The sequence below is a fragment of the Botryllus schlosseri genome, chromosome 8 (assembly GCF_051294905.1).
Source record: "Botryllus schlosseri isolate E-star chromosome 8, Bs_hap1, whole genome shotgun sequence".
In the NCBI taxonomy this organism is placed as follows: Eukaryota; Metazoa; Chordata; class Ascidiacea; order Stolidobranchia; family Styelidae; genus Botryllus; species Botryllus schlosseri.
This window is the reverse complement of record NC_137243.1, coordinates 2,545,891-2,569,624: the sequence shown is the minus strand read 5'-3', so window position 1 is coordinate 2,569,624 and position 23,734 is coordinate 2,545,891. Positions and strand designations below refer to the sequence as shown.

Here is a 23,734-nt window from a genome sequence, read left to right as displayed (position 1 = left end):
GTAAATACAGTAATTTCGGGCTTTTTTAGGGGTATAAATATTATCTGACAGAGAGCCAATCAGACAAAACCAATGTGATATTCGTAATCAGCAACTTCAAAAACCCCAGAAACGGCTCTCAGATGTTCTGCCTACAAAAATAAATCATTTTCTTATCCTAAAGATTGATCTTGTCGGAAAGCCCTCGGCCGTTTTCTAAGCGTCTCGGTCTTGGCAGTGTCTGGCCCATTTTACGTCAAGGCGTCGCGTTTTTCCAAAATCACAAATCAGATCGTTGGCCGCATGTAGGGATGGTGTGAACGTGAGGTTCACGTTCGCGTTCTGTGTGTGAACCTCGGAAATTTAGAGGTTCGCGTTCACAACAGAACCTTGGTAGGTTCTGCACTGTGAACCTTTTGGTAAATTGTAATTTTCACTCCATTATAAGATCTTTGGCTCAAATTTATTGCATTTCAACTGCGGGCCACTCCATGCGTGGTGCTGGCAGCATAAAAAATCAACACCAAACGAGCATGCACCATGCACCTCGACAACCTTAAAAGTTTTACTTGCTTTGTTGCAAAAATTTTCTCGGAATATCCAGCTTTCCGTTTGTGAATATTTAGTGACTCTCTGCTGTGAGCCTGACCCGCAATCGATATACGTAGTCAGCGAATGATGCTTAGTCAACCAATCAATGACATTGATATGATCGTTTTCTGATGTAAAAAATCGAACGGTCGTACTGGGTCAATCTTGACTTCATTTCTTTACTGTATCATTAAAACCAAATCCGCGCGATTAAGGTGCGTGCTACTGCTGCATAACTTGTTGTTTGTGGTATCGGTAGCGAGTATAGAAACCCGTTGTACACTCTGCTCAATATCAATGTAGCAATACTCAGACTCCGAACACATTGTCCGGTCTGGCTAAGACCGTTAAGGCGTAAGCTTATATTCCTTGGTAAGTCCTCGTCGAAATTGTTGGCAAAGCGATGAAATGTACTGATTTTATGCAATTATTATATCCTTTGATTACCGCGGTTGATACATTTAGCGACGTTCAAAACGCCGATATGTACTTCAGCATTGTGGCATTATGTGGGCCGAATCTTCGCTAGGTATCGTGTACATTGATATAGGGCATTTTAGGCTATCACGTCATTGAAAGAAAGGGTTGGAATTAGCAATATGACGTCACGTGACGTCACGAGGTTCACGTTCGTGTTCACACAGAACCTTTCAAATAGGTTCGCGTTCACACGAACCTGAACCTTTCAGAGGTTCACACCATCCCTAGCCGCATGTGGTCCGCGTGTTGGTGACCCCTGGTATAGTGCAAAAAGAGAACAGCTTGATTTACAGACGTAAATCATTCTGATGCTTTCAATCAATCAATCAGGTTTATTATTATTTTCATCGTTTCAAAACATCACGAGACTGCGATACAACGAAAAGATAGGAAGGTGTCGAAACAACTTGGAGTAGCCTTTAAGATCAGACACCCACTTTAGCCTAGGCGAAGTAAATAAGAGGCATGCACGCTGAATGAAAAGTAATGCAGAGAATATAAGACGCAGGCGACAAAACGAGGTGGCATGTGGCGGAGGGCGAGGTCGATGTTAGGTCGTGGTCCGGTAATCCCGAAGACTGGCTAGTATACATTTAGAAGAAATTGCTTGTATTTCGACTTGAATGCGGACGTGCTCGACGACTGTCGGATAGCCGGCGAGATGCTGTTCCACAATTGGGGTCCGGCATACTTGACAGAGCAATGCGTTTTCTTGTATTCAGTCCTGATCATATGGTATATCTTCTTTGACGTGCGTTTATGAGATTTCACTGTGATTTGATATGAACTGAGCTTGATTTGCGCTGTATTTATTTATAATTCACAATTTCATTCAATTTTCCACTTTTTGCGAATTCATAAATTCTAATTCTAATTCTAATCTAATTTAGAAAAGCTGACAATTTTCTAGTCCAAGTCTGCTGTGGAAATCTTGGCAACTCTGGTATAATGACGAAACAACTTCCACGATCATACATAGCTTGCACTGCTGTTGATGTTGCTGATGATGTTGTCGACGATAACGCAAAGAACGCATACCATGTCATGAGTAAATTAAAAAATGGCAGATATGAAATTCTTTACGTATGTTCATCACACGGATGCGTGCTGCTGTTTCGCACATATTGAAATCTCGGACGAGAGCTGAATGTGATTCCTTTTCTTAAGATGACTAAAATTATCCCCGCGCGATTAATTCTGGCAGTGGGGTATATTGTGGTAGTTTTTGTGGAGGTACTGACGAAAAGAAATTATAGAAATCATATAAGGGTTCGATGGGGAACATTATCTTGCCAATATTTTCTTCTAAAATGCATAATATTCTGGTCACAACTGTATCATGCATGCCATTGGAATGAAAAACTATCACCAAATACAAGGTTACCAAAGCACTGATGCAGCCGTATTGCGAGGCGAAATTGTGTATATGATAGGGTTACCATACGTCCTCTTTTAATAGGATTTGTCCTCTTTTTTGACTTTTTTGAAAGTGTCCTCGGAGGACGCCCTTTTGTCCTCTTTTTTGAAAAGTAAGGTCAGATTTAGAGCAAAGTGCGAGTGATATGCCGTAAAGTAGCACAGAAGTGACGCTCCGGCGGGTATTTCGGAGTGAAAAACGGTGATTTTAGCTCTGAGCGAAAAGATGACCCTTTTTTTAGTCAACCGATAACAAAGTGGGAAAAATTCACAGGTTTTTGGGAATTCTTCTCCGATTTTGCAAGTCTCAAATTTCTGAAAAAGCGTCCTCTTTTTAGATTTCCAAAATATGGTAAGCCTAGCATATGATCAGATGTGGTTTGCGGGCAAAACGCCCGAAAACTTATACCGATTTCCGCTGTAAGAGTCGTGTGCAGGCTGTATGTCTCGACAACCAGCGAACTGATAAAATTGCTAATAAACCGAACTGCAATCTTCGAAAATATATTCAGTTATAGTGCTTTTGGGACTAGGCAATCAATTTGAACGAAAAATTTGTTGGCTTTGATTTTGAACTTGATTTAAGCTAATTTTAGCGTGCTAATTCCCAATATGCCGCTGGTTTTCTTCTATCACGTCAAGCTTTTGCTCTACGACATATGCCCAAAATATCCAAATTTTCAAGGATTTAGCCCAGTGGTTCCCAACCTTTTTCATCTCATGCCTCCCTTGGCCGAAATTTAGGCCAAAATTCCCCACTTAGGAGAAATCTGCCCGATGATTAAAAAAGGTAATTTTACCACGAAAACACCCGTTGACTGAGAGAACAAGACGGGCGGTACCGTGTGTTTGTTTCTAGCAGGGCTGTAACAGCACTTTGTAACTTTGGTCCCAATCAAACAAATTCTGGAAGGCTTGACTCAACAGACCCCCACACTTCCATTTGTGTTTTCGGCTTACCATGCACCAATCGCTAATATACCTGCTGTGAAAAATCAGTATGCATAAATTTACTGGTCTCGTGATTTTTTTCCCAAGTTTGCGTATGCATTTGGCCAATAATATTGGTACTTTAATATATAGCAGGGTTGACCAGACTCGAGTCTGATTCGAGTCACCATTTTTTGATGACTCGAGTCATTTTCTCAAAATACGGAAACGACTCGACTCGAGACATTCTGTGTTATGACCCGACTTGGACTCGAGTCATTGCGCATAACTCGAACCAAGCCATATGACTCGAGACTAAAGACGGTCGAAACTGACATTTCATTGTAATTTCGAAGAACAGTAAAGTGCCCACCCTATTGGAATTTCGTCTATTTGTCCTGGTACTTGAAAATGCGACAAGAAACGGCTCAAAGTGAGGAAAATTAGTATATTATAAACCCAAATCATTCAATATCACCAAACAGAGTTATACAAAGTGAGTTTAACAAGACTTCAATTGGAAACTGAGCAGTCAACACAATGACTTGGACTCGGACTCGAGTCATAATACCATTACCATGACTCAAAATCGACCCCTCTGCTCGGTGACTTGGACTCGAATTTGACTTAATGGTAAATAGAAAATGACTCGAGTTGACTCGAGTCAAAACTATGAAAGGGAGATTGACTTGTGACTCGAAGCCTCGTCACTTGGTTACAGCTCTGATATATAACATACACGTGATGAGATTTCCTGCTGGAGCTCATTGAAACTTAGGACACCCATTACGTTTCGGCAACGTTGCACCAAGTTAAACATGTCTTTTTTCGATCGGGTAGCTGTTCACTAAAAATAAAGCAAGGCTAGCGATCTCTTTGACTTGAATCGATGACATTGGAATATTTTGTCACTGTCTGAAAATGTTGACCTGAAAATATAAGATAAATACTTAAACTAGAGTCCTTGTGATAGATTCGGCACGACATTTGCTCGCTTAGGATATATTTGATTGAGAGGCCGTCGCTGGCCTAAAAAATTGTCTTGCCAACTGCAGCACATCTGAACATGCTTTAAAAAAAGCAAGAGGGAATTTATATGTGGAAAAGAGATTTCAAATAGCATTTGAAGATACTTTCAGCAAAAAAACAGCCATAAGGAGCATACGTTCGGATATAACTGGTTGACTACATGACAGTTCGAACAGGAACAATTTGTGAAATCCGTTACAATTCTAAAGTGGAATTCCTCCCTAAAAATTGCAAAATTCCCCCCAAAGGGGGAATTCCTCCCCGGTTCGGAACCACTGATTTAGCCATATTACTTTTTCATACCATATAAAAATCCACACCTTACCATAAATAATAAGTTTTATAGTCAAGCGCTAAATTGAATTATTAAGAGTATAGGTACTGGTATCGATCTAGGGCAAGGGTGTCAAACTCAACTTGGGTCGCGGGCCGGATTCAAGAGTTCCAATCGCTCGCGGGCCGGACTAGTCGAATAATTCCATTATTTACCTCGAAATCTATATATTTGTTTCTAACTGGAATGCTTTATTATTATCAACACTATGCAAAATTGTATTCTTCATTATATCATGGATCATGTGGGCCGAGGACTCTATTCGAGCAACACCGTTAATCGCAAACAATGGAATTGACAAAAATACGGTAATTGGCCGATTGAATACAGTGGTGGTCAGTAACGAAGTACTTCTACTTTTTGGAAGTACTCAAGTAGTTCTCCTCTACTTCTGGTAATTACTGAAGTAGATCTGTTTTTCTCTACTTCTTCTTCTACTTCATAATGCTTTGCGATCTACTTACTTACTTTTCGCTATTTTCAGTTTGTCAAGTAAAAGTAGTTTAATTCCCCAATACGAAAGATAGCCTGAGGGATTTCGGGGCTGTTTTCACGGATTGCGAACATTTATTATTCATAAAAGTCAAGTAAAGCCCGGAAATTGTTTTGCGCTTCGCGCACAGCAGTTATGGGGTTACAAATCTGTTTGTACGAAAGTATCAGTGAATATAATTTAGGTACCGGATTGCTTGGTTCCGCTCTCATCGTATTGTCACCCATATCAAATAGTTCATCACAGTAAATATGGCCTCCATAACCTTTGAAATTATACCGTTTCACAATCTAGCAATTCCCTATCATTTCGTAATTAGCAGCCCATGACGTGTCCTGCTAATCTGGAAAATCCGGCTTCTTTAAACGTTACACCCGTTTTAGCAGATCACCTTTGAAGCTTTATGGACAAAAGGCATGAAATATATTTTCCGCTTTTTAGAAGTGGTCTTTGTATTTCAATTCCGAGTATCATACTTAGAGTTCTGAATACTTTCAGTTTTTTTGACTGCAGAACATACATGTTGAACCATAAAAACAAGCGTAGTATTTTCCGAAAATGAAGTTACACTAAATATTACTTTTACAATCCACAATATTTGTTTTTAACGTATACTAATCAGGCAAAGTGTTGAAACCGTATCCGATACAACTTCTCCGTATTTCTCTTCGCCTAAACTTGGGGCCTTATAATATGGGGTAGGGCGCCATGCCATGATTTTCTCAAAAAAGGGGTCTTCTAGTAAACAAAGGGTCAGTATCGCATTTTTATATCAATACTATAATTTGCATCCCATGATGCGAAAGAATGCTTATTCTGTCGAAAATTGATACCTCTTGGTATGCATCAATACGAATCACGCTCTCTGCACCTTCCGCATAGCTCAATTTGCAGCTTTTGACAGTCCATGCGAACGAATTAAGACTGTTTTCAAAACTACTTATGAGTAGATTTTAAGTCACTCAATTCTACTTCTACTTCAATTAGTTTTAGGTGGCTTATGGAAGAAGTACTTCTACTCGTACTTGAGTAGATTTTTTCGTCACTACTTCTACTTCTACTTGAGTAGCTTTCTTGACTACTTTGACCACCTCTGGTTATAAGCCACTAAAACAGTGACTCAGACGAGAATATACATTGGAATATTACAATGCTTCGGTTGTTTTAGTCGAGATGCCACATTGGCCATGCATATTCGTAGTGAGGAATACAGGAGATTATAAATTAGAATTTTGTTCAATATATTTTTATCGCCAATTCACTAATCTAAATTTTCTGGAGGCTGGTGTGTTTTGGGTCGGAGTAAGGTAAAATAGCATAGCGACCAAAGATATTTATATTCAATTATTTGTGTAGCTATGATGTTCTGCATATATTTTACAAGTAAAGGCTTTACACCTCTGTCAATAACTAATATTTGGTTCAGTTTCTCAGTAAACTCTGAATGAACTTAGTATGTGCTAATGTTCTAATATAGTGTCAACGTCTTATTCCTAATGGTTACTTGACTGTGAACTTAAAACTACAAACAGACGGTTATAATGTGACCTATGAGCACGCTCGACATTTGCTGTCCTAATGGATTTTATTCTTTACGTCGAAGTATTTTTATTACTGAAAATCTCACCTTCTGTTATAAATCTGATGGATAATGCGATAATTTTACAATATTCTCAGAATGGCCTCCAGGGCCGGATGAAATGGTCTGGCGGGCCGGATGCGGCCCGCGGGCCGTATGTGTGACACCCCTGATCTAGGGCGATGCTTCCACCCATTTTTTGTTATAGGATGCTTGTCTGATCAACGTCAGTCAAAATAACTTGTCTGATCAAAGTAAAAAAAAATTGTGTTGACCAATGTAATTTAATTGATACGAGTGGTGCAATCTCTTCCCTGAACTACTTTCTACTTTTCAAAATTCAAATTGCAAAATAAAATAGTTTATCAAAAATACTGTTCGGACTGCTCAGGTAGAAGTGGAATTAGAGTGTAAACATTTCAGTAAGAAGTGCAAGTAGGCAAAATGTACTTGAGTAGGCTACCTAGAAAAAGTAGTAATAATCGTTTAATATATTTCCTCAAAAAACGTGACGTGATATTACGATAAATTACGCGAAATTCAGCGCCCCTAAATTCGGTAATATTGAGCAAAAGAAATCCTTACGCCAAACTCGTGTAGACCAGTGTAATTGATTGATTGACTAATCGCAAGTCGCTGACTTCCTACGTATTTCGTTTTCGTATTTTGTGGGATGCGGGCTAAGCTCACAGCAGAGAGTCACCAAGGATTCACAAACAGAAAGCTGAGAATTCCGAGCAAATTTTCGAGTAAATAATTTTTGAAATTGGCAAGGTGCATGCTCGTTTAGTTGCTGAATTTATTTTCACGCTGCCAGCGCCATGAGGAGAGTGGTCCGTAGTTGAAGGGCAAAGAAATTCCACCAAAGACGCTGTAAAGACGTGAAAGCTTGTAATGGCTAGAACCTATAACCAAGGTTCGTTTGTGAACGCGATCCTTCAAACTTCCTAGTTTCACTCACGAAACGCTAACGTGAACCTCACGTTCACACCATCCCTTTACGCAAGTCAACACAAGCAATAAGTATGATTGTTTATCTTCTGTTTAGCGCTCTCTATAGACCTACGGATGCGGTCCCTATTTTAATTGTTCAAAATTACTTGAAAACAAAAGTTTTTTTCAGCAATATTTAACATGGGTGAGTCTACATTTTATATTTCAGTATTGGTGATAGTAACCCTCTTTATTATTTGATTTTGTTCACCGCAGGCCAGGAAAAAAGCAAGCACACGACAATTGTTGCTAATGGCTACCACGAAGATATCCGTGTATGTGTAAAAGCTAATAGGATTGAAATAAGTGAGGAAGAAACAGCAGCCAAAGGGACGGTCGGCATGAGTGAAGCTAAAATAGAAGCATCGTACAAGAATCGTAAGTATCTAGAATTTCGCAATCATCCACATACAATGTATTCCGATTTTACCAGACATTGGCATTTAAATCCTACTTCCACGATTTTTGTGATCAGGTCAAAAGAGAAAGTATGTGGTGCATGATCCTGGATTTACGACCATAAAGCCTGGTCGCCATCTCGGATTTGCAGAGTCAGGAAAAGAAGATGGAAAGGTCTTCGTAACAATACAAATCGGGTCAGACATCCCCCATGCCAACTTTCAAGTACATAACGGCTCGAATATACTCGTGGATAAGTATGGATCTCTAAGAAACGTCAAGGATAACGAGATATGGACGGACACTTCAGGGGAAAATCACCTCAGGGAGGATCATAAAAGTAGGAAACATTGATGTCGCTTTAAAACCGGACTCTATAGGCCATGGTGGATGTCCATTGTGCACCAGAGGTATTACGTATTACCTCCACATATTTCCTGCCGCCATGAAGAAAAATATATCAAGAATTAAACATTTGTAGATATGGAACTCATTTCATCGGCCTTGCCGTGGCGTCGAAACGAAGTCTTCCAGCGATATCTAAACAAAGGACGAGTGACAAAGTGAGTGGAAAAGTGAATGGGTTTTAGTTTCGTCATAAAGCCTGAAATCGAAACGTCGAAATCTATTCTTAGATATTTCGGGACGTACGGCATCGGCGCAGGGCAGATGAATAGTCCATGTGGCATTTGCTCAACGTCCTCTGACGACATCGTGGTCGCAGACCACGGCAACCATCGGATTCAGGTTCGTTGGTTTGCTTCACAAGTTTCCTACGGCTGCAACATTCGTGTTTCCAGATCTTCGACGCGAACGGACAAGTCATGGGAATCATCGGGAGCTACGGAATGTCAGAAGGACAATTCAATTTTGTGGGTGACGTGTGTGTGACGTCACATGGACAAATTGTCACCTCGGACTTTGGAAATCACCGAATCCAAATATTCGACGAACAGGGAAAGTTCGTTCGCAAGTTCGGTGGCAAAGGATCAGGTGACGTTGTGTGGGTGATGTGACAGTGGTAGGCTATAGTGACGTCAGTTTTTGTTCAGGAGATGGAGAACTGGACGGTCCTCGCGGAGTAGCGACGGACGACAAGGGATTGATTTTCGTTTGTGACGCAAGAAATCACCGAGTTCAAGTTTTTTCGGAGGAGGGAAAGTTCGTTCGGTGGTTCGGTTTGAAAAATCGCGGTTTGGACACACCGTATTATCTTTCCGTGACTTCAGACGGCAGAGTACGTGAGTCGTCGGTTCGTTGTGGACTCTCGCAATCGTTCACATTTTCGCAGGTGGTCGTCAGTGACTGCAATCACAGAGTTCATGTTTTCGACTCATACGGTAAGCGCCGTCTTCTCCGGTTTGGAACGGAAGGAACGGACAAGTATCAGTTCAAGGATCCGCGAGGTGTCGCCACAGATGATCACGGTAACATAATCGTTTGCGACGATGGCAACCACCGGGTTCAGATTTTCACGAGGGACGGGTCCTTCGTGTCTTGTTTCGGCAGCGAGGGATCTGAACCGGGACAGTTGAAGAGGCCGCAAGGAGTTTGCGTTTTGTCAGACGGAGGGATCGCGGTCGCTGACTGTGGCAACCACAGAGTACAAATCTTTTGAGAAACGGGATTCGAAACGACGTCGTGGTGCGAGTGAAGTCGGTAGTTGTAGTTTTGTTGTGAATAAATTTTCCACAACTGAACAATAAGGTCTATTGGTATTGGGACACAAAACGGACATAGTTCTGCAGTAGAGTTCTCAGCTTTCTCGTGGCCACTTGCGGCCACAAATATCTCGTGGTCGGCCATGAAAAAGTGTTGTCTCTAACAGTTCACTAGTGGTTACTACTTCGGAATAAGATGTTTTGGAATATAAACAAGTCAACTCGAGCCAGGCAATATCGACTATCGGGTAATATCGAGACACCGTTTGCAGCAGACCACATGATTCAGATCACGATACCCAATTTCGGTCGAACTAGAGACACTGCCCCAAATGGCTTGAAGGCCACAATTTCACGGTGAAATTGACAATGGAGAATATAATGGAGAATAAAGTAAATATTTGAATGCAAACCGAGAATCTTAGTAAACTGTTTCATGAGACCAACATCTTATCACCTATCTCAGTATGAAATACAGTCAAAATTAGCTCAGACAAACACCGACTTTTGCGTGAAATCCACAATGCGGTTCTATGTGTCAGATCACGATACATCTCTACCATACTCTGCCCTCGAAAACGAAATTACTCCCATAGTCATTGAGTGTCAACCTTGAGACTTTTTTTGCACAGCGTTCGATACTAAAATCAAGACATAACGTGCAAAAGTACATGACAGATCAAGGTATCGAGTATTGCTAAAATCAATAGAGATGAATAGGCCTACCGGTTTTGTGTAAAATCTGTTAGCGATAAATGGCGAGTCACACGATAGTCCTGTAGAATTTGGTCTAAAAATGGGTCAACCAAGAAAAAATTCTTATAAAGACGTATTATATACTGTTGGAAAGATAATTTTACCAGCTTTTCAATGATAGGTTTTGTCACTTTTTTACCTTTGGGAAAAAAAGTTATGACCAAAAACGTGGCAAAGGGTAAAAATTCAAATTATGGAAAATATGAACATAAAAATATGAAAAGAAGGCTATAAACTAATGAATTATGAACAGAAAAGCAGGATATAGATGCAAAAGGAATATATGAAAATAAAAATATGATTATGTATCTGTTTCAGGGAGTAAGAGTGAGCAAGATGGGGGGGCGCAAGTAGAGCTATCGTTTTTCGGTATAACTTCATTATGTTATTGTTTACTTACTATGGTCTGTTTCATTTACCTTGCTTGTTTTTTTTAGATAGTGCTCAGTCAAAAAGAAACAGCAATTTGTGTTAAGTGTAGAAACGGCTATCGGACTGGTGATTCGATCACTAAGTCATTCGGGAGCTTATTTCTGAGTGATAGTACCACACACCCTTTAAACTAGGGTTGCATTTAAAACAAAAATCGATTTAAAACAATCTTGTTTAAAACAAGGCCCTAATTTAAAACATGTTTTTACTGTTTTTTGCTTTTAAGCCATGACATCATGAATATTCAATTGTGACGTCATAATGGATGGAAATTGACCATCGAAAATATAGGGTAAATGTAGCCCCTTTGACAAAATATCTGTACTACAACTGTTGAACCGACTATTTCGAGGGTTCCACTTCTAACCATCCCATAACTATACACGTCGGCTAAATTTGGTAGTGATTGTCTGTGTGCTCATACAACATGTTTTTGGAAAGTATTTACACAATTATAGCATAATTTTATAACTTGAAAAAATACAATTTTGTATTTCAAAACACCGTTTGTTTTAAATGCAACCCTATACTTTGGACACTATAATTGGTCATGCTTTTAAATTGAATTGTGAAACGCTGATCGCAACTTTTCAGCAAAATTAAGTAAATGCCCTCATTACGTATATCCACACATCATACCGTAATTTATTGAGGAACCATGCGAGATCCAAGAAACGTTTGTGGTGGCTTTATCGAAAATTGGTATTTCTTCACCGGCAAATAATTTTTCTCTGAGAAAGGGTACTTGAACAGTGGGGTTCAGATTGCCATGATAGAATAATTAGACACGAGCCACTTAGGCAGCTATGGATAATTAGATAGGCTTATATTTGTTTCGAATTTCACGGTCAACATAAGGGCAATCCTTTTCGGCTAAGGTTTTCTCGCCGGCGATATATTGGCACACTTTTCAGAGTACCATATTGGCAAATATACTTCGTATGTTTTCGTGCATCGCGGCGTGGTAATGGTCGACGCCGAAATGACTATTTTTATTTTCTATAAATCATGCTTTTTTCTGGGGGAAGGGTACTCAATAATCAAAAATTCGGCAACATGAAATCGCGATCAGAGCGAAAAAAATTGAAAAGAGTTGCATGAATTTTCGATAAGTGATGTATAAATAATTTATGTACATTCACCGACATTCTTTCGAGTCCCCTTCGAGATCGCGACCCCCAATTGGACGATTTGGGGTGCGGCAGTTACGGTCCTGGTAAGAGGTCAAAGTCCGGTCGCTGTTTTCTGGTTGCGATTTTACTATTTGAAATATTTTGCGCTTCAATCGCATATTAATTGCATGTGGCATATTCGTAGTCAAATCAAGGCTGTTATAAAAGTCATCGGGGAAGGGTTCATATGTGCTTCGAACCAGATGTACGCAATCCGAATTCCCATCTGTGATTGGCAATACGGGAAAATAATTGTATTGGGTTTTGTTTTAGTACTTTGTGTGACTAGTAAATCAACTGGGAATGTCCTGGAGATATCTGCCCACATTGAATTTGGTACTGCACCCAGTTATTAATTTTAACCGAATGTATTCCAAACAAAGCTCCGCTCCGCGACGATGTTGGCTGACTATGATTCCATAAATGTAGTAGCTTTAACAGCCCCTGAAGCGCGGTAACTGAATATATTTTCGAATATTCTACCAATTGGTATTGTGTCATTATAAACATTTTGCGTTAGCCGAGAAGATACATGTTGCAATTTCGCCTCATCGCCGATCCCGCTGTAACACAGCGCATTGAAAAGCCCAGACGAAGAGAGAGCCGAACTCTTGAAAGGAGGCAGCAAATGAACCGAAAAAAGACTCAAGTTCAAGAAGACATGCCATTATGAAATGTATGAAATTCGCTGTGTGGGCGCAAATAACCACGATGTTGCAAGCGCCAATTATATGAGTTAATAAAAACAACAACAACATGTTGCAATTTCGTATGTAGCCAACTCCGACTAACTGTTGAAAGATGCGACCACCCTCCCCCCGACCAAATATACTTAGATATTTTTGCCACTTGAAGTAGTTTTCACGTGTCTTAAAAATTACTACTTATACTGCTAAGTGAGTAGAAAATATAGGGAGTTACTTGTGGTACTTGAGTAGCAACACCAATCACTTCTACAAACTCTAGTTCAGTGGTTCTGAACCAGGCGTCCGCGGACCCCTGGGTGTCCGTGAAGCATTTTCAGGGGGTCCACGAAACGAAGTGGATTTACGAAATAGTTGATAACCTAATTTATATTTTTCAAATTAGGAAAATCCCGAGGCAGGATGGCCGTGTGAGTTGGAATATCCTGCTGTGTGGACTTATTCCAGTTGCTAAATTGCCAATAGCACACTGATACCGAGCGAGATAGTGTAATGGTTATGCGTCCGGCTTCTCGAGCGGTAGGTCGTGGGTTCGATCCCCGGCCGGGTCATACCAAAGACTCGAAAAATGGTATCCGCAGCTATCCTGCTAGGCGCTCAGCAATCACGGATAGCATGGAGGAGAAAAAAAACGGGGGCGCAGACTAGATGACCTCATGGGGCCGTATCGCAACTCCGTCGCCAAAGCATCTCGATGGTGCAGGCGAGAAAGAATATCATATCTCTCTCTGATACAAATATTTGGCTGTGTAGAGGTGTTTTGCTGGGCATTGTATAAAAATTAATGGTTAATTAATGGCTACGTAACGTCAATCACGGAGACTTTGAAATGTTCGCAAAAATCCGTTTTCTCCTGCGATATAGGCCTACATAACCATTTCCATAATAACTTCAAGATGAGCTGCTAGTTATAAATTAACAGGCTTGACGTTATATGTTCAATATTAAATAGTTTATCAATTTTGGTGTCATCATTGTTCCGATCATACCCAAATGTGTCGTCAGCAGAGGTGGTCAAAGTAGTCAAGAAAGCTACTCAAGTAGAAGTAGAAGTAGCGACGAAAAAATCTACTCAAGTACGAGTAGAAGTACTTCTTCCATAAGCAAACCAAAACTACTTGAAGTAGGAGTAGAATTTGCTGACTTCAAATCTACTCAAGTAAGTAAGTAGTTTTGAAAACGATCATAATACGTTTGCATGGACTTTCAAAAACTGCGAATTAAGCTATGCGGAAGTTGCAGAGAGGTTCATGCACAATTCCTATTGACGCATCCCGGAAGGTATACATTTCCGACAGCATGAGCATCCGACTGCATCATGAGATGCAAATGATAGTTTTTCTCTGGAAATGACATACTAATCTTTTGTTTACTCGAGCATCCCGTTTTAGAAAATGTCATGGCATGTTCCCTCACGCTAATTACGGCCTTTAGTTTAGTCGAAGAGCAATACGGAGAAGTTGCATGGATACGATGTTAACACTTTGCGTGATTCATACGATGATAAAAAATATGTCGTAGGCTAACGCAAAAATGCCATATAGTGTGATTGTATTTTAGGAAAATAGACGGCGATGCTACACTTGCTTTTAAATTTAAACATGTATGTTCTCCAGACCAAAAAACTAAAACTAATTAAACCTCTAAGTAATAATACTGCGGAGGGAACGAGAAATACCAATACTACATCAGAAAGGCGGAAAATGCATTTTATGTATTTTGTAGAGACATTTTTAATGGTGGTCTGCTAAAACAGATATAACGCTCAAAAAGTCAGAGCCCGTTTCTCCAGATTAGAACGCGCCATGGGCTTCTATAGATTACGATGTGATGGGTAAATGCTAGATTGCAAAACGGGGGTTTCAAACGTTATGATGGACCATATTTACTGTGATGAAATATGTCATATGGGCGACAGTGATTTGCAATGCAACCTAAATAATATTCACTTTCGTGAAAACATATCTGTAACTCTATATCTACTTGATGTGAAGCGCGACTTAAATTTTCTGAAAATGGAAAGTTAGGACTCCGTGAAAACAGCCCGAGAATTCCCCAGTTACTTTTTCTAATTGGGAGGTGACACTACTTCTACTTGACAAACTGAAAATAGCGAAAAGTAAGTAAGTAGATCACAAAATATTGTTAAGTAGAAGTAGAAGTAGAGAAGATTTTATCTACTTGAGTAGGTACCAGAAGTAGAGGAAAACTACTTAAGTACTTCGAAAAAGCAGAAGTACTTCGTTACTGACCACCTCTGGTCGTCAGAAGCGTTTTGCCTTATTATTACATTCGCCACCACCTTTATTTGTCTAAATGGATTTCTAGCACTCGCTGATATGAAATCGAAGCCGCAGATTTTAAAGACACGACCACGTATTTCAAAAAAAGCAGTTGAATAATTAGCTTTGTAATAATAAAAGTCAACCCGATTTCTACATAAATAGAATGCTGTTATTTTCAAGAAAAGTAATTTTGTTGCTGTTTATCACTAGCTTACAGTTATCATTTGTACAAGACAGATGACGACTGTACGATGATTGAGCTAAATTTGAACTAAAACTTCGGGGGGAGGGGGACAAAAGGGGTCCGCGAATACAAAAAGGTTGAGAATCACTGCTCAAGTTCAAAGTAAAGTATTATGGAAAATCAGAAACCGTCAAAAATGAAAAGCTTTTTGCATATAGAATTGGCGTTTAATATTGCAAAACACAAACAAAAAACCTCGATACCATTTAAAAACATCTCTGCCTCTGTTCCAATATGGTATTTGGTGTGGGTTTTTGAATTTGTTTACCAGTGTAATTTTCTGGGTCGAAAAGAGCTTCTGATTGAACGATGATAGAGAATCACTGTATTCAAGTACACCGAAAACTCACTCATTCTGTATTACAACAACCCATGTTTCATGATAGATGATTTCAATAACAATATTTGAATTTTTGCTATTGTAAGCTAACTGTGATGTCACTAACGAAAGCTGAAATTTGAATAATTTATGAAAATGAGACATTGAAATTTTTGACGCTAATTATTTTTCGAAATTTGTAAACCAGTGTTATCTCCGTCTCGGTCAACTTTTGCCCCCTTAACGTATGATAAATACCTCTTAAATAAAGTTATGTTTCATTGTTTTGCTGTTTGATTGTTGGGTTTGCTTTACTGGGGGTGATATTCCAATTTATGGTGTTGTATTCTGATACGAAGGTATCGTATTTTAGCTTATAATTGTATTTTAATGTTAGGCAAAATAGTACTTTATCCCCTGGCACGTTTTTGGTCATAACTTTTTTCCCAAGGTAAAAAAAAGTGACAAAACCCGTCATTGAAAAGCTGATAAAATTATCTTTCCAACGGTATATAATATCTCCTTACAATAATTTTTTCTAGGTTGACCGAAAATTCTACAGGACTACGACTTAAAGGAAACAAAATTATCACCCACAATCGACATAGTTCAGCGACAAACTTAAAACTTGGTACAGTGTTCATATCAACTGTATACAGCTTGTACATTACATTCCTTTCGTGATGTCATTAACAAATGTTTTTCCTTGTCATTTAACCTCTGGTAATGAATTGATGGTTCCTTTTGAAGTAGAACAGAATGGAGTTGAGTAGTTATCCAAATGGGCGGAATGGGCGCATGCAAGATTTATAATAAACAAACAAAGATCATCAGTATAATAGATAATGAAAGAATTACATGATTCTCATTTTTGCAGCAATACTTTTATGACCCTCTGTGCGGCAATAAAAAAGGGGAATAAGTGACGCTGCAGAGAAAAAGAATAAGCTAAGAATATACCTAGCCTCGGTTGACCTTTGTACTCTGGCCAGACACGAAGCTTGGGATATGATTTATTATAATTCATTGTAATTTCGCTGTATTTTTCCACGACCTACAGCTGACTTCGGTCGTACACGATGGGGCTTGGTAATAGTAGCCTGCCAACAAATCGGTTCGCCCTGACCTGTCGTTTCGTGGTTAATCCAATTTCATGACGAGGCTTGGGAATAATTGCCCGTCAACTGGTTGACTTGTCGTTCGGCGGTTGATTCAATTTCGTGTGCGGTGGAGCATAGGAATGATTGCTGGTCGTGACGTCAGTAAGGTTTTCTCCTGATCTGTGAGATCCTGGTACATGTTTTAGGTGTCAATACGTTCGGGGAATCTGTACAAAGTGACGCTTGAGGGGGGTAGTGGGGCTTAGCTACTCGGCTTTTTGCCCCAGGACGATATCTGGCGATAAATACTCCCGAACTATCTGAAGGAATTACAATTCTTTATATATCTCTTCCACTTGAAATTGTGAATTCGATGACCGGCCATATGCGAGTCTGTGAGTAGGGACTCGGGCGTTAGGGGTAGCCTACTCTGTTTTGATCAGCAGTATGAATTAGATTGATCCTGGCACGGTCATATTTAGGGCAATGGAGGAGGAAATGCTCGACGGTTTCTTTGATCCTGCATGCATCAAAAAGGCCATTTTGATGACATTTAATTCTGTGTAGATGACCGTTCAGCCTAGAGTGACCAGTCTGCAGTCTAATTAGGATTCCAGATTCCCTGCGTGACAAATCGATAATTCGGTTAATGTCCCTGATATCTCCAATAATTTTTCTATATTGCGAGTCGTTGTTATGGGCATTCATGTGGTCGATCCACTTTTTCCGACATATATCGGCAATGTGGGATTTCATTTCCTTCATACTATTTTTTTGCTGAAGGTTTGGATCTCGCACGAGTGGCATCAGTGCTGCTCTTCGTGCGATTTCGTCGGCTTTTTCGTTGCCGCGGATACCTTTATGGCCAGGGATCCAGGCCAAAACACTTTCGATCCCTAGTGCATGTAAATCCGATCCTAGGAGGAGGATATCGGCGATGAGTTCATTGTCCGGAGAGCAATTTCAAATCGCCACTAGACTGCTCTGGCTGTCCGACAAAATAGCCACACGACTTTCAGGCGTACCATTGCGTTTGACCCATTCTAAACTATTCCGAATGGCGTTCAATTCTGTCGAGAGGACGGATAAGTGACCGTCGAGGGTGTAGCTGTAACAGTCGTCTCTATTCTCAACGAAGAAACATGACCCACAGCCCGATGCGTTTTTCGAGCCATCAGTATAAATTCTGGTGCTCCCCGCATAATGCTCGTGTATGTATTCTTCGGTGATTTGTTTTGCAAAAGTGGGATGAACATCTCTAGATATTAACGTAGCTAGGCGTAAGTCTACGCCGATCTTGGGGTGTGACCATGGTGGCAACGGAGGCTGTTCGTAATTTTGGACGATTGGCTCTTCAAACATGTCTGGTCGTGTTAACATGTTGAAGGTTCTGAATGAGTCGTTGCCGGGAAAAATTTCGTGCCATGAGCAGGGCTTCGGAGCCGGAGCCGGAGCCCGGAGCCGGAGCCCTGGAGCCGTGCATTTTCACCGGAGCTGGAGCCGGAGCCGGAGCTCTACATAAAATTCAGCCGGAGCCGGAGCCGGAGCTGGAGCCCGTTATTTGAGGAGTAGCTCCGGCTCCGACCTATTTCATAAGATGCCATTATATATATATGCAACAACCACATCTGCTGATTTATCATAATTGAACAGCAGGCCTGAATTTTAATGCTGTGCACAGCAATGGCAGAGAGTAAAGTGCGTTCTAGTGCAACTACGATGTTGTCGACAATTGACAAGTATTCAGTATAACGTCACAAACCGGCACGGCGGCACCTATATATCTTCGTTGCTACATCGGATGTTACTGATGGCTGACAGACTCTAGATGACTATAGATAACTAACATATGGGTAGATTAGTGATCTATATAGACCAGGAATGGCCAACCTTTTCGGCTAAAAGGGCACATGCAATTGACGAACGAGTGTGCAGTCCACTAGCTGCGCCAAGCGGGTAAAATTTTGTAAGTTTATTAATGAACTAGGTCAATAATAATATTACTCTCGAGTATTGCGGGTCTATTGTATACTGCCCGCTAGGCTCAGTTTGCAAGGACACAACTATTCGGCGTCTGGTCACATCGATATCGAAGGTATCCGATAATATGCGACAATCATGTTGCGCCTACATTTCACGTCGACGATCTTTATGCGAGCGCAAACGCGAAAAGACTTTCTCCCGTAATTGCGAATACAGTTAGACTGAATCGGGTTAATTAGGCGTTTTTTTCTTCATTTTCAGTAGGGGGTAGGCTACCAAGCAAGAAAGCGTGCGACAATTAAACATGCGAAGCGTGAAGAAAAATTTCGCTACTATTTTAGTTGATTGTAATGTACGACGATTTACTGAAAATGTGACTGGACCATGGTTCTGCCAATGCGTCGGAACTGATATTTGAGTCATCAACATCCCAAGGGTCGCAGCCAGAATTGTAATTTCTGGTTGGCATTGCAAGTTCACAATCTGAGCAATTCATTTTCGATAAGATAATAGGAAATTACCTCGCGGGTCACGCAAAACCCTCTCGCGGGCCACATTTGACCCGCGGGTTGGGCACCCCTGATATAGACATGCCCATGCGATAATTTCAGAGCCGGAGCCGGAGCTGGAGCCGGAGCAGTGGTAATAATGCAGCTCCGGAGCTGGAGCCGGAGCTAATGTATGATAAAAGAGAGCTCCGGAGCCGGAGCCGGAGCAGTTTAAATTTACGGCTGCTCCAAAGCCCTGGCCATGAGCCAGTTATTAAGTCCATACTGTCGTACATGACCCCTTTGCTTTGTTGTCGAACCAGACACTAACGAGAATTGATTTGTTATGGTTGTAAATATATGTGTCATTCAGAGTCATATCGAGAAACAGAAAAAATGTCGTGTAGTAGAAATTTATATTAGGCACCCCGACATAGATTAACTTAAATAAATAAAGTAAGGATATAATAAGTAATTTAAGAAATAGCTGATTCTCAATTTGGCTCGCGTCAACGTGTTAGCTTCCGGTATTACGTACCTGTATTAGGCCTAATTGGTGAAAGCAACAACTGTTGCTTTTCAATACCTTTGCCGCGTTCTAGCGTCTTCTTAAGGACAGACAGTCCCAACCAAACAATGTATTTATGATGGGTTCTATTACTGCATCACGTCTGGTCAAGCGTGATCATGCCGGTGCGTGTAAATACTGTAAATGATATGTAATTTACCGCGACATATTTATTTTGTATGCTGTGCATTATGTACAACTTGAATCGATCTGTCGGCGAACTAATGCTTTGCCCGTCTGTAACATACATATCGATCACGAGCTCAACTATCACTTTTCGTTCGAGGGCGACTAATTTTGCTGTAGACATTCAGTTGTGTTCGCGTGTGCCGTAAAATACCCTCAACACTTGTTAAGCCAACACCTCCAAACATGTTTACAAGATCAAACTAAAGATATATTGATTCGGCGGAGTGTTACCGTCAGAGAATTGCTGTGTCTCACCCCTTCGAACCTCGCATTTGCCGTTCGAACTCGGGAACTACGAGTACGATGTCAGATTCAATTGTATAGTGACGAATCGGAATAGCTCGCTTCACCGAGGATCGGTGGACTGGCCTTATTTTGCTGAAACGCGCTCGGTTTCGGTGGTGCAATAATGGGGGATGAATTGGGACAGATCATACGTGATGCAATCTTGCCTGCTGCTTTCGGTGAAGTGTAAAGATGGGTGGGAGATTTTGAAGTCTGAATCTACCCCGACTCGGGTCACCAAATCGAAGTCCAAAAATCCGACTGGCACGTAAAGTTCTGTTATTTCCACATATTGTGAGGGTGAAATCTAGTATAAATCCGACTCTCAAAGTCACCAAAACTGATGAAATCTACGCCGGGTCCGGAAATGATTCGTGACCTGACCACCTCCGCCCAGACAAAATAGTTCTGCTGTAATGTGGGTGTCGTTGTATAGGCCAATTAATTTGCGTACAACGAAACTTTGTATCGCCCCTTTGGCGGAATTCTATTTGAATCGTCTGTACAGTAGGGCGGAGTGAAAAATGAAATTTTTTTAATTTCAAAAAAGGGTCTCGATATGTGGTGCCAAATAGCAAATAGAATAGATATATTCTATCATAATCTTGGGTTTGTATACCCTCTATTGGTCGTGCAATTTGGTCGCCGAACGAGCCGAAAATATCTAATCTCGCCATATCTTGATAATCAATTACACCAGAAAGTCAATTTTGGGCCTAAAAGATGCGGAAGCAACATGTTTCTATCTCACTTCCATAGAACTTACTCTTAGAAATGAACAGAAAAAAGGTTACCTGCAAATTACTGGTTTTATAGGTAAAATTAAGTACGGAAGTAGTGGGTAGGGTTTCAAAAGCGTGTAGTGATTGATCGTATGATGGAGCAACATACCCCATCAACTTCAACAACTTTTCAAAACTTGCTCAAACAAATGAAGCCCCCTCCAAGTATAAATAGGGATCCGGTATTGCTAACGGTACTATCTCATAATCAAGCTATATCGTTAGCCAACACCCCAATCGCACGGATTTGGTTTTTATGATACCATAAGCGATAAGCATATCAAATCAAGGTGGATCCCGTACGGCGCACGCCAATTAGATATTTTACATTGAACAAATATGTATCCTTTATCAATTTCAGTGATTGTTTGAATAAGCATAATTCGCTGACTATACCTATGTATGTAGTGTGTTTCATTCTTGGTGTTGTGTGATTGCGGGCCACGCTCACAGCCGAGAGTCACTAAATATTAATAAACGGAAAGCTGAATATTTCGAGCAAACTTTTGTAACAAAGAAAGTAAATTGTTTGAAATTGGCAAGGCTCGTTAAGTGCTGAATTTATTTTTATGCTGTCTCCGCCGAACAGTGGCCCGAAGTGTATTGAAATGCAAATTCAAACAAATGTGTTATAATGACGTGAAATATTTTAATAAATGAAAAAGGTTCACGGTGCAGAACCTATACTAAGGTTCGTTTGTGAACGCCAACCTATAAAATTTCGGAGGTTGATACACAGAACGCGAACGTTTACCTCACGTTCACACCATCCCCAAGTTAAACCCTATATTTTCGACCAACGGCTACATGTATAAGATCGTGAGTATTACAAATGTTTTTGCACCTACAAATTCGCTATCATAACAATTATAAGATTACTGAAATTCTTAACAATCAAAAGTTGCCCTCTATGTGACACATGCAATAGAACAGGGGTCGGCAAACCCCGGCACGCGTGCCATTTGTGGCACGCGAGATGATTTGACGAAAACGCTGACAGTTTTGTTGCACAACATGTCACATTAGTTTACAAAATGGAAAAAGCTAAAATTATTTGATAAATAAGCATACATGTTCTGGCGACATGCGACTCTAAGCGCTGTGTGCGTGGCCAAAATGATTTGCGGCGATAAAACATTGTCATTGACCGTCGCATGTTGACAAAAACGTTCGACATTGATATTATAGAAGTCGAACGATAACACTGGTCAACAAAATGAAAAATAAATTAGGCAGACCATCTAAGAGTCGTTTCGGAGATTTTCGAGGTTGCTGATTACGAATATCACATTAGTTTTGTCAGATTGGCTCTTTGTCAGAAGATATTTACACCCCTACAAAAGCCCAAAATTACTGTATTTACCCTTAAATATTTCACTTGGTTGGAAGAAAACCGTAGTTTTTTCGTAATTTTATACTGCACATGAATAGCAGATAATCAGGCCGTGTTATTTTTGGCATATGCCAAAACTGCCAAAAATAACTTATTTTTGGCACTTTTCGATTTTTATTTTTGGCAGTTTTGGCACCATCCTCTAAATAGATAGTTTCAGCCTCGAATTAGTCACAAACGCTTTATTTAGGCTAGTTTGTCAAAAGACACCACAAAATGTGCAGCATCCACGTATAATCAGTGCCAACAAACAATAAGAAGAAGAAAAAACCTAACGATTCCATAGGTTAATAATATCAAACGAAACCACAAAATGTGCAGTATCCATCGGAATCGGTGCCAATAAGCAAAAAAAGAAAGAAAAGCCTAACAAACACGCTCAACAGCTGATTGTTACAGCTGTTGAATAGACTTAAATCGTTTGCACTGTAACAGTGCTTCCAAACTCAGGTCAGCTAAGTTTCTCCCAAATTCTTTTCTCGCCCAGCGAATCTGGGAAATATCGGCTTCAACAGTAGCCGTTGAGGGAAAGAATGTTGCCAGTTATCCACAAAAGGTTTTCAGAGCTTCAATATCTTTGGAGGGCCGAACCGGCTTTCATGCATCATGAAAAGAGATCACTTCGCCAGTGCCATCGATCTCATCGCAGAAAAAATTTTCTTCTCGATCCTTTTCCAGGAATTTCCTGTGTTGTCGCTCAACACATTCTATTTAGTAGGCCGACGATCATTTCTCCTTCTGTCTAGCGATATATTTTCGGAGGACTTTTGCCACTTCAGGTGGCTTTAATATTACCAACTCGCATGGAGGAGTCCTGGGAAGGTTAGCTTGTTTAAGAACATTGACGCGACAAGACTGTCTGGCAAAACGAGACTATGCAGCTCAGAAATAGCCAGACAGTTTGTTGCGTCACAATGTCCAACTCGATCACAATGCAAAAATCGTAGTTGATTTTGGGGGTTCCAGTTCCATGAGCAGAATATAATTTAGATTTTAATAATCAGTACTGCGGCCGCTTCTCATTGATACCCGTTTTATCAAATTTAGTGCTCGACAAGCCGGTCAAAAATGGTTGTAAAATTGCCTTTGGACAAATGGAAAGTATGACGTAAACCAAATGCGGTTAGCCGTTCAATCTCGCTGTGCCCAA

The 23,734-nt window shown here is 40.4% G+C and overlaps 1 protein-coding gene and 1 long non-coding RNA gene across 2 annotated transcripts in view; one reads left to right on the top strand and one right to left on the bottom strand.

The window, feature by feature from the left end:
• The window catches only part of LOC145445174 (uncharacterized), a 33,477-nt gene extending 10,242 nt beyond the window's left edge, over positions 1 to 23,235 (bottom strand). The window contains exon 1 of the long non-coding RNA XR_013916910.1: positions 22,856 to 23,235. This is a non-coding gene — a long non-coding RNA (uncharacterized LOC145445174). The remainder of the gene's footprint in view (positions 1 to 22,855) is intronic.
• On the top strand, positions 6,764 to 9,988 carry LOC145445173 (uncharacterized). Its single transcript, XM_080323317.1, has 8 exons — positions 6,764 to 7,969; positions 8,041 to 8,202; positions 8,300 to 8,563; positions 8,705 to 8,786; positions 8,859 to 8,970; positions 9,024 to 9,216; positions 9,276 to 9,460; positions 9,515 to 9,988. The coding sequence occupies exons 1-8, from the start codon at positions 7,966 to 7,968 to the stop codon at positions 9,839 to 9,841; spliced, it is 1,329 nt and encodes a 442-aa protein (XP_080179443.1). The 5' UTR covers positions 6,764 to 7,965; the 3' UTR covers positions 9,842 to 9,988.
• Positions 23,236 to 23,734: the final 499 nt, after the last annotated feature.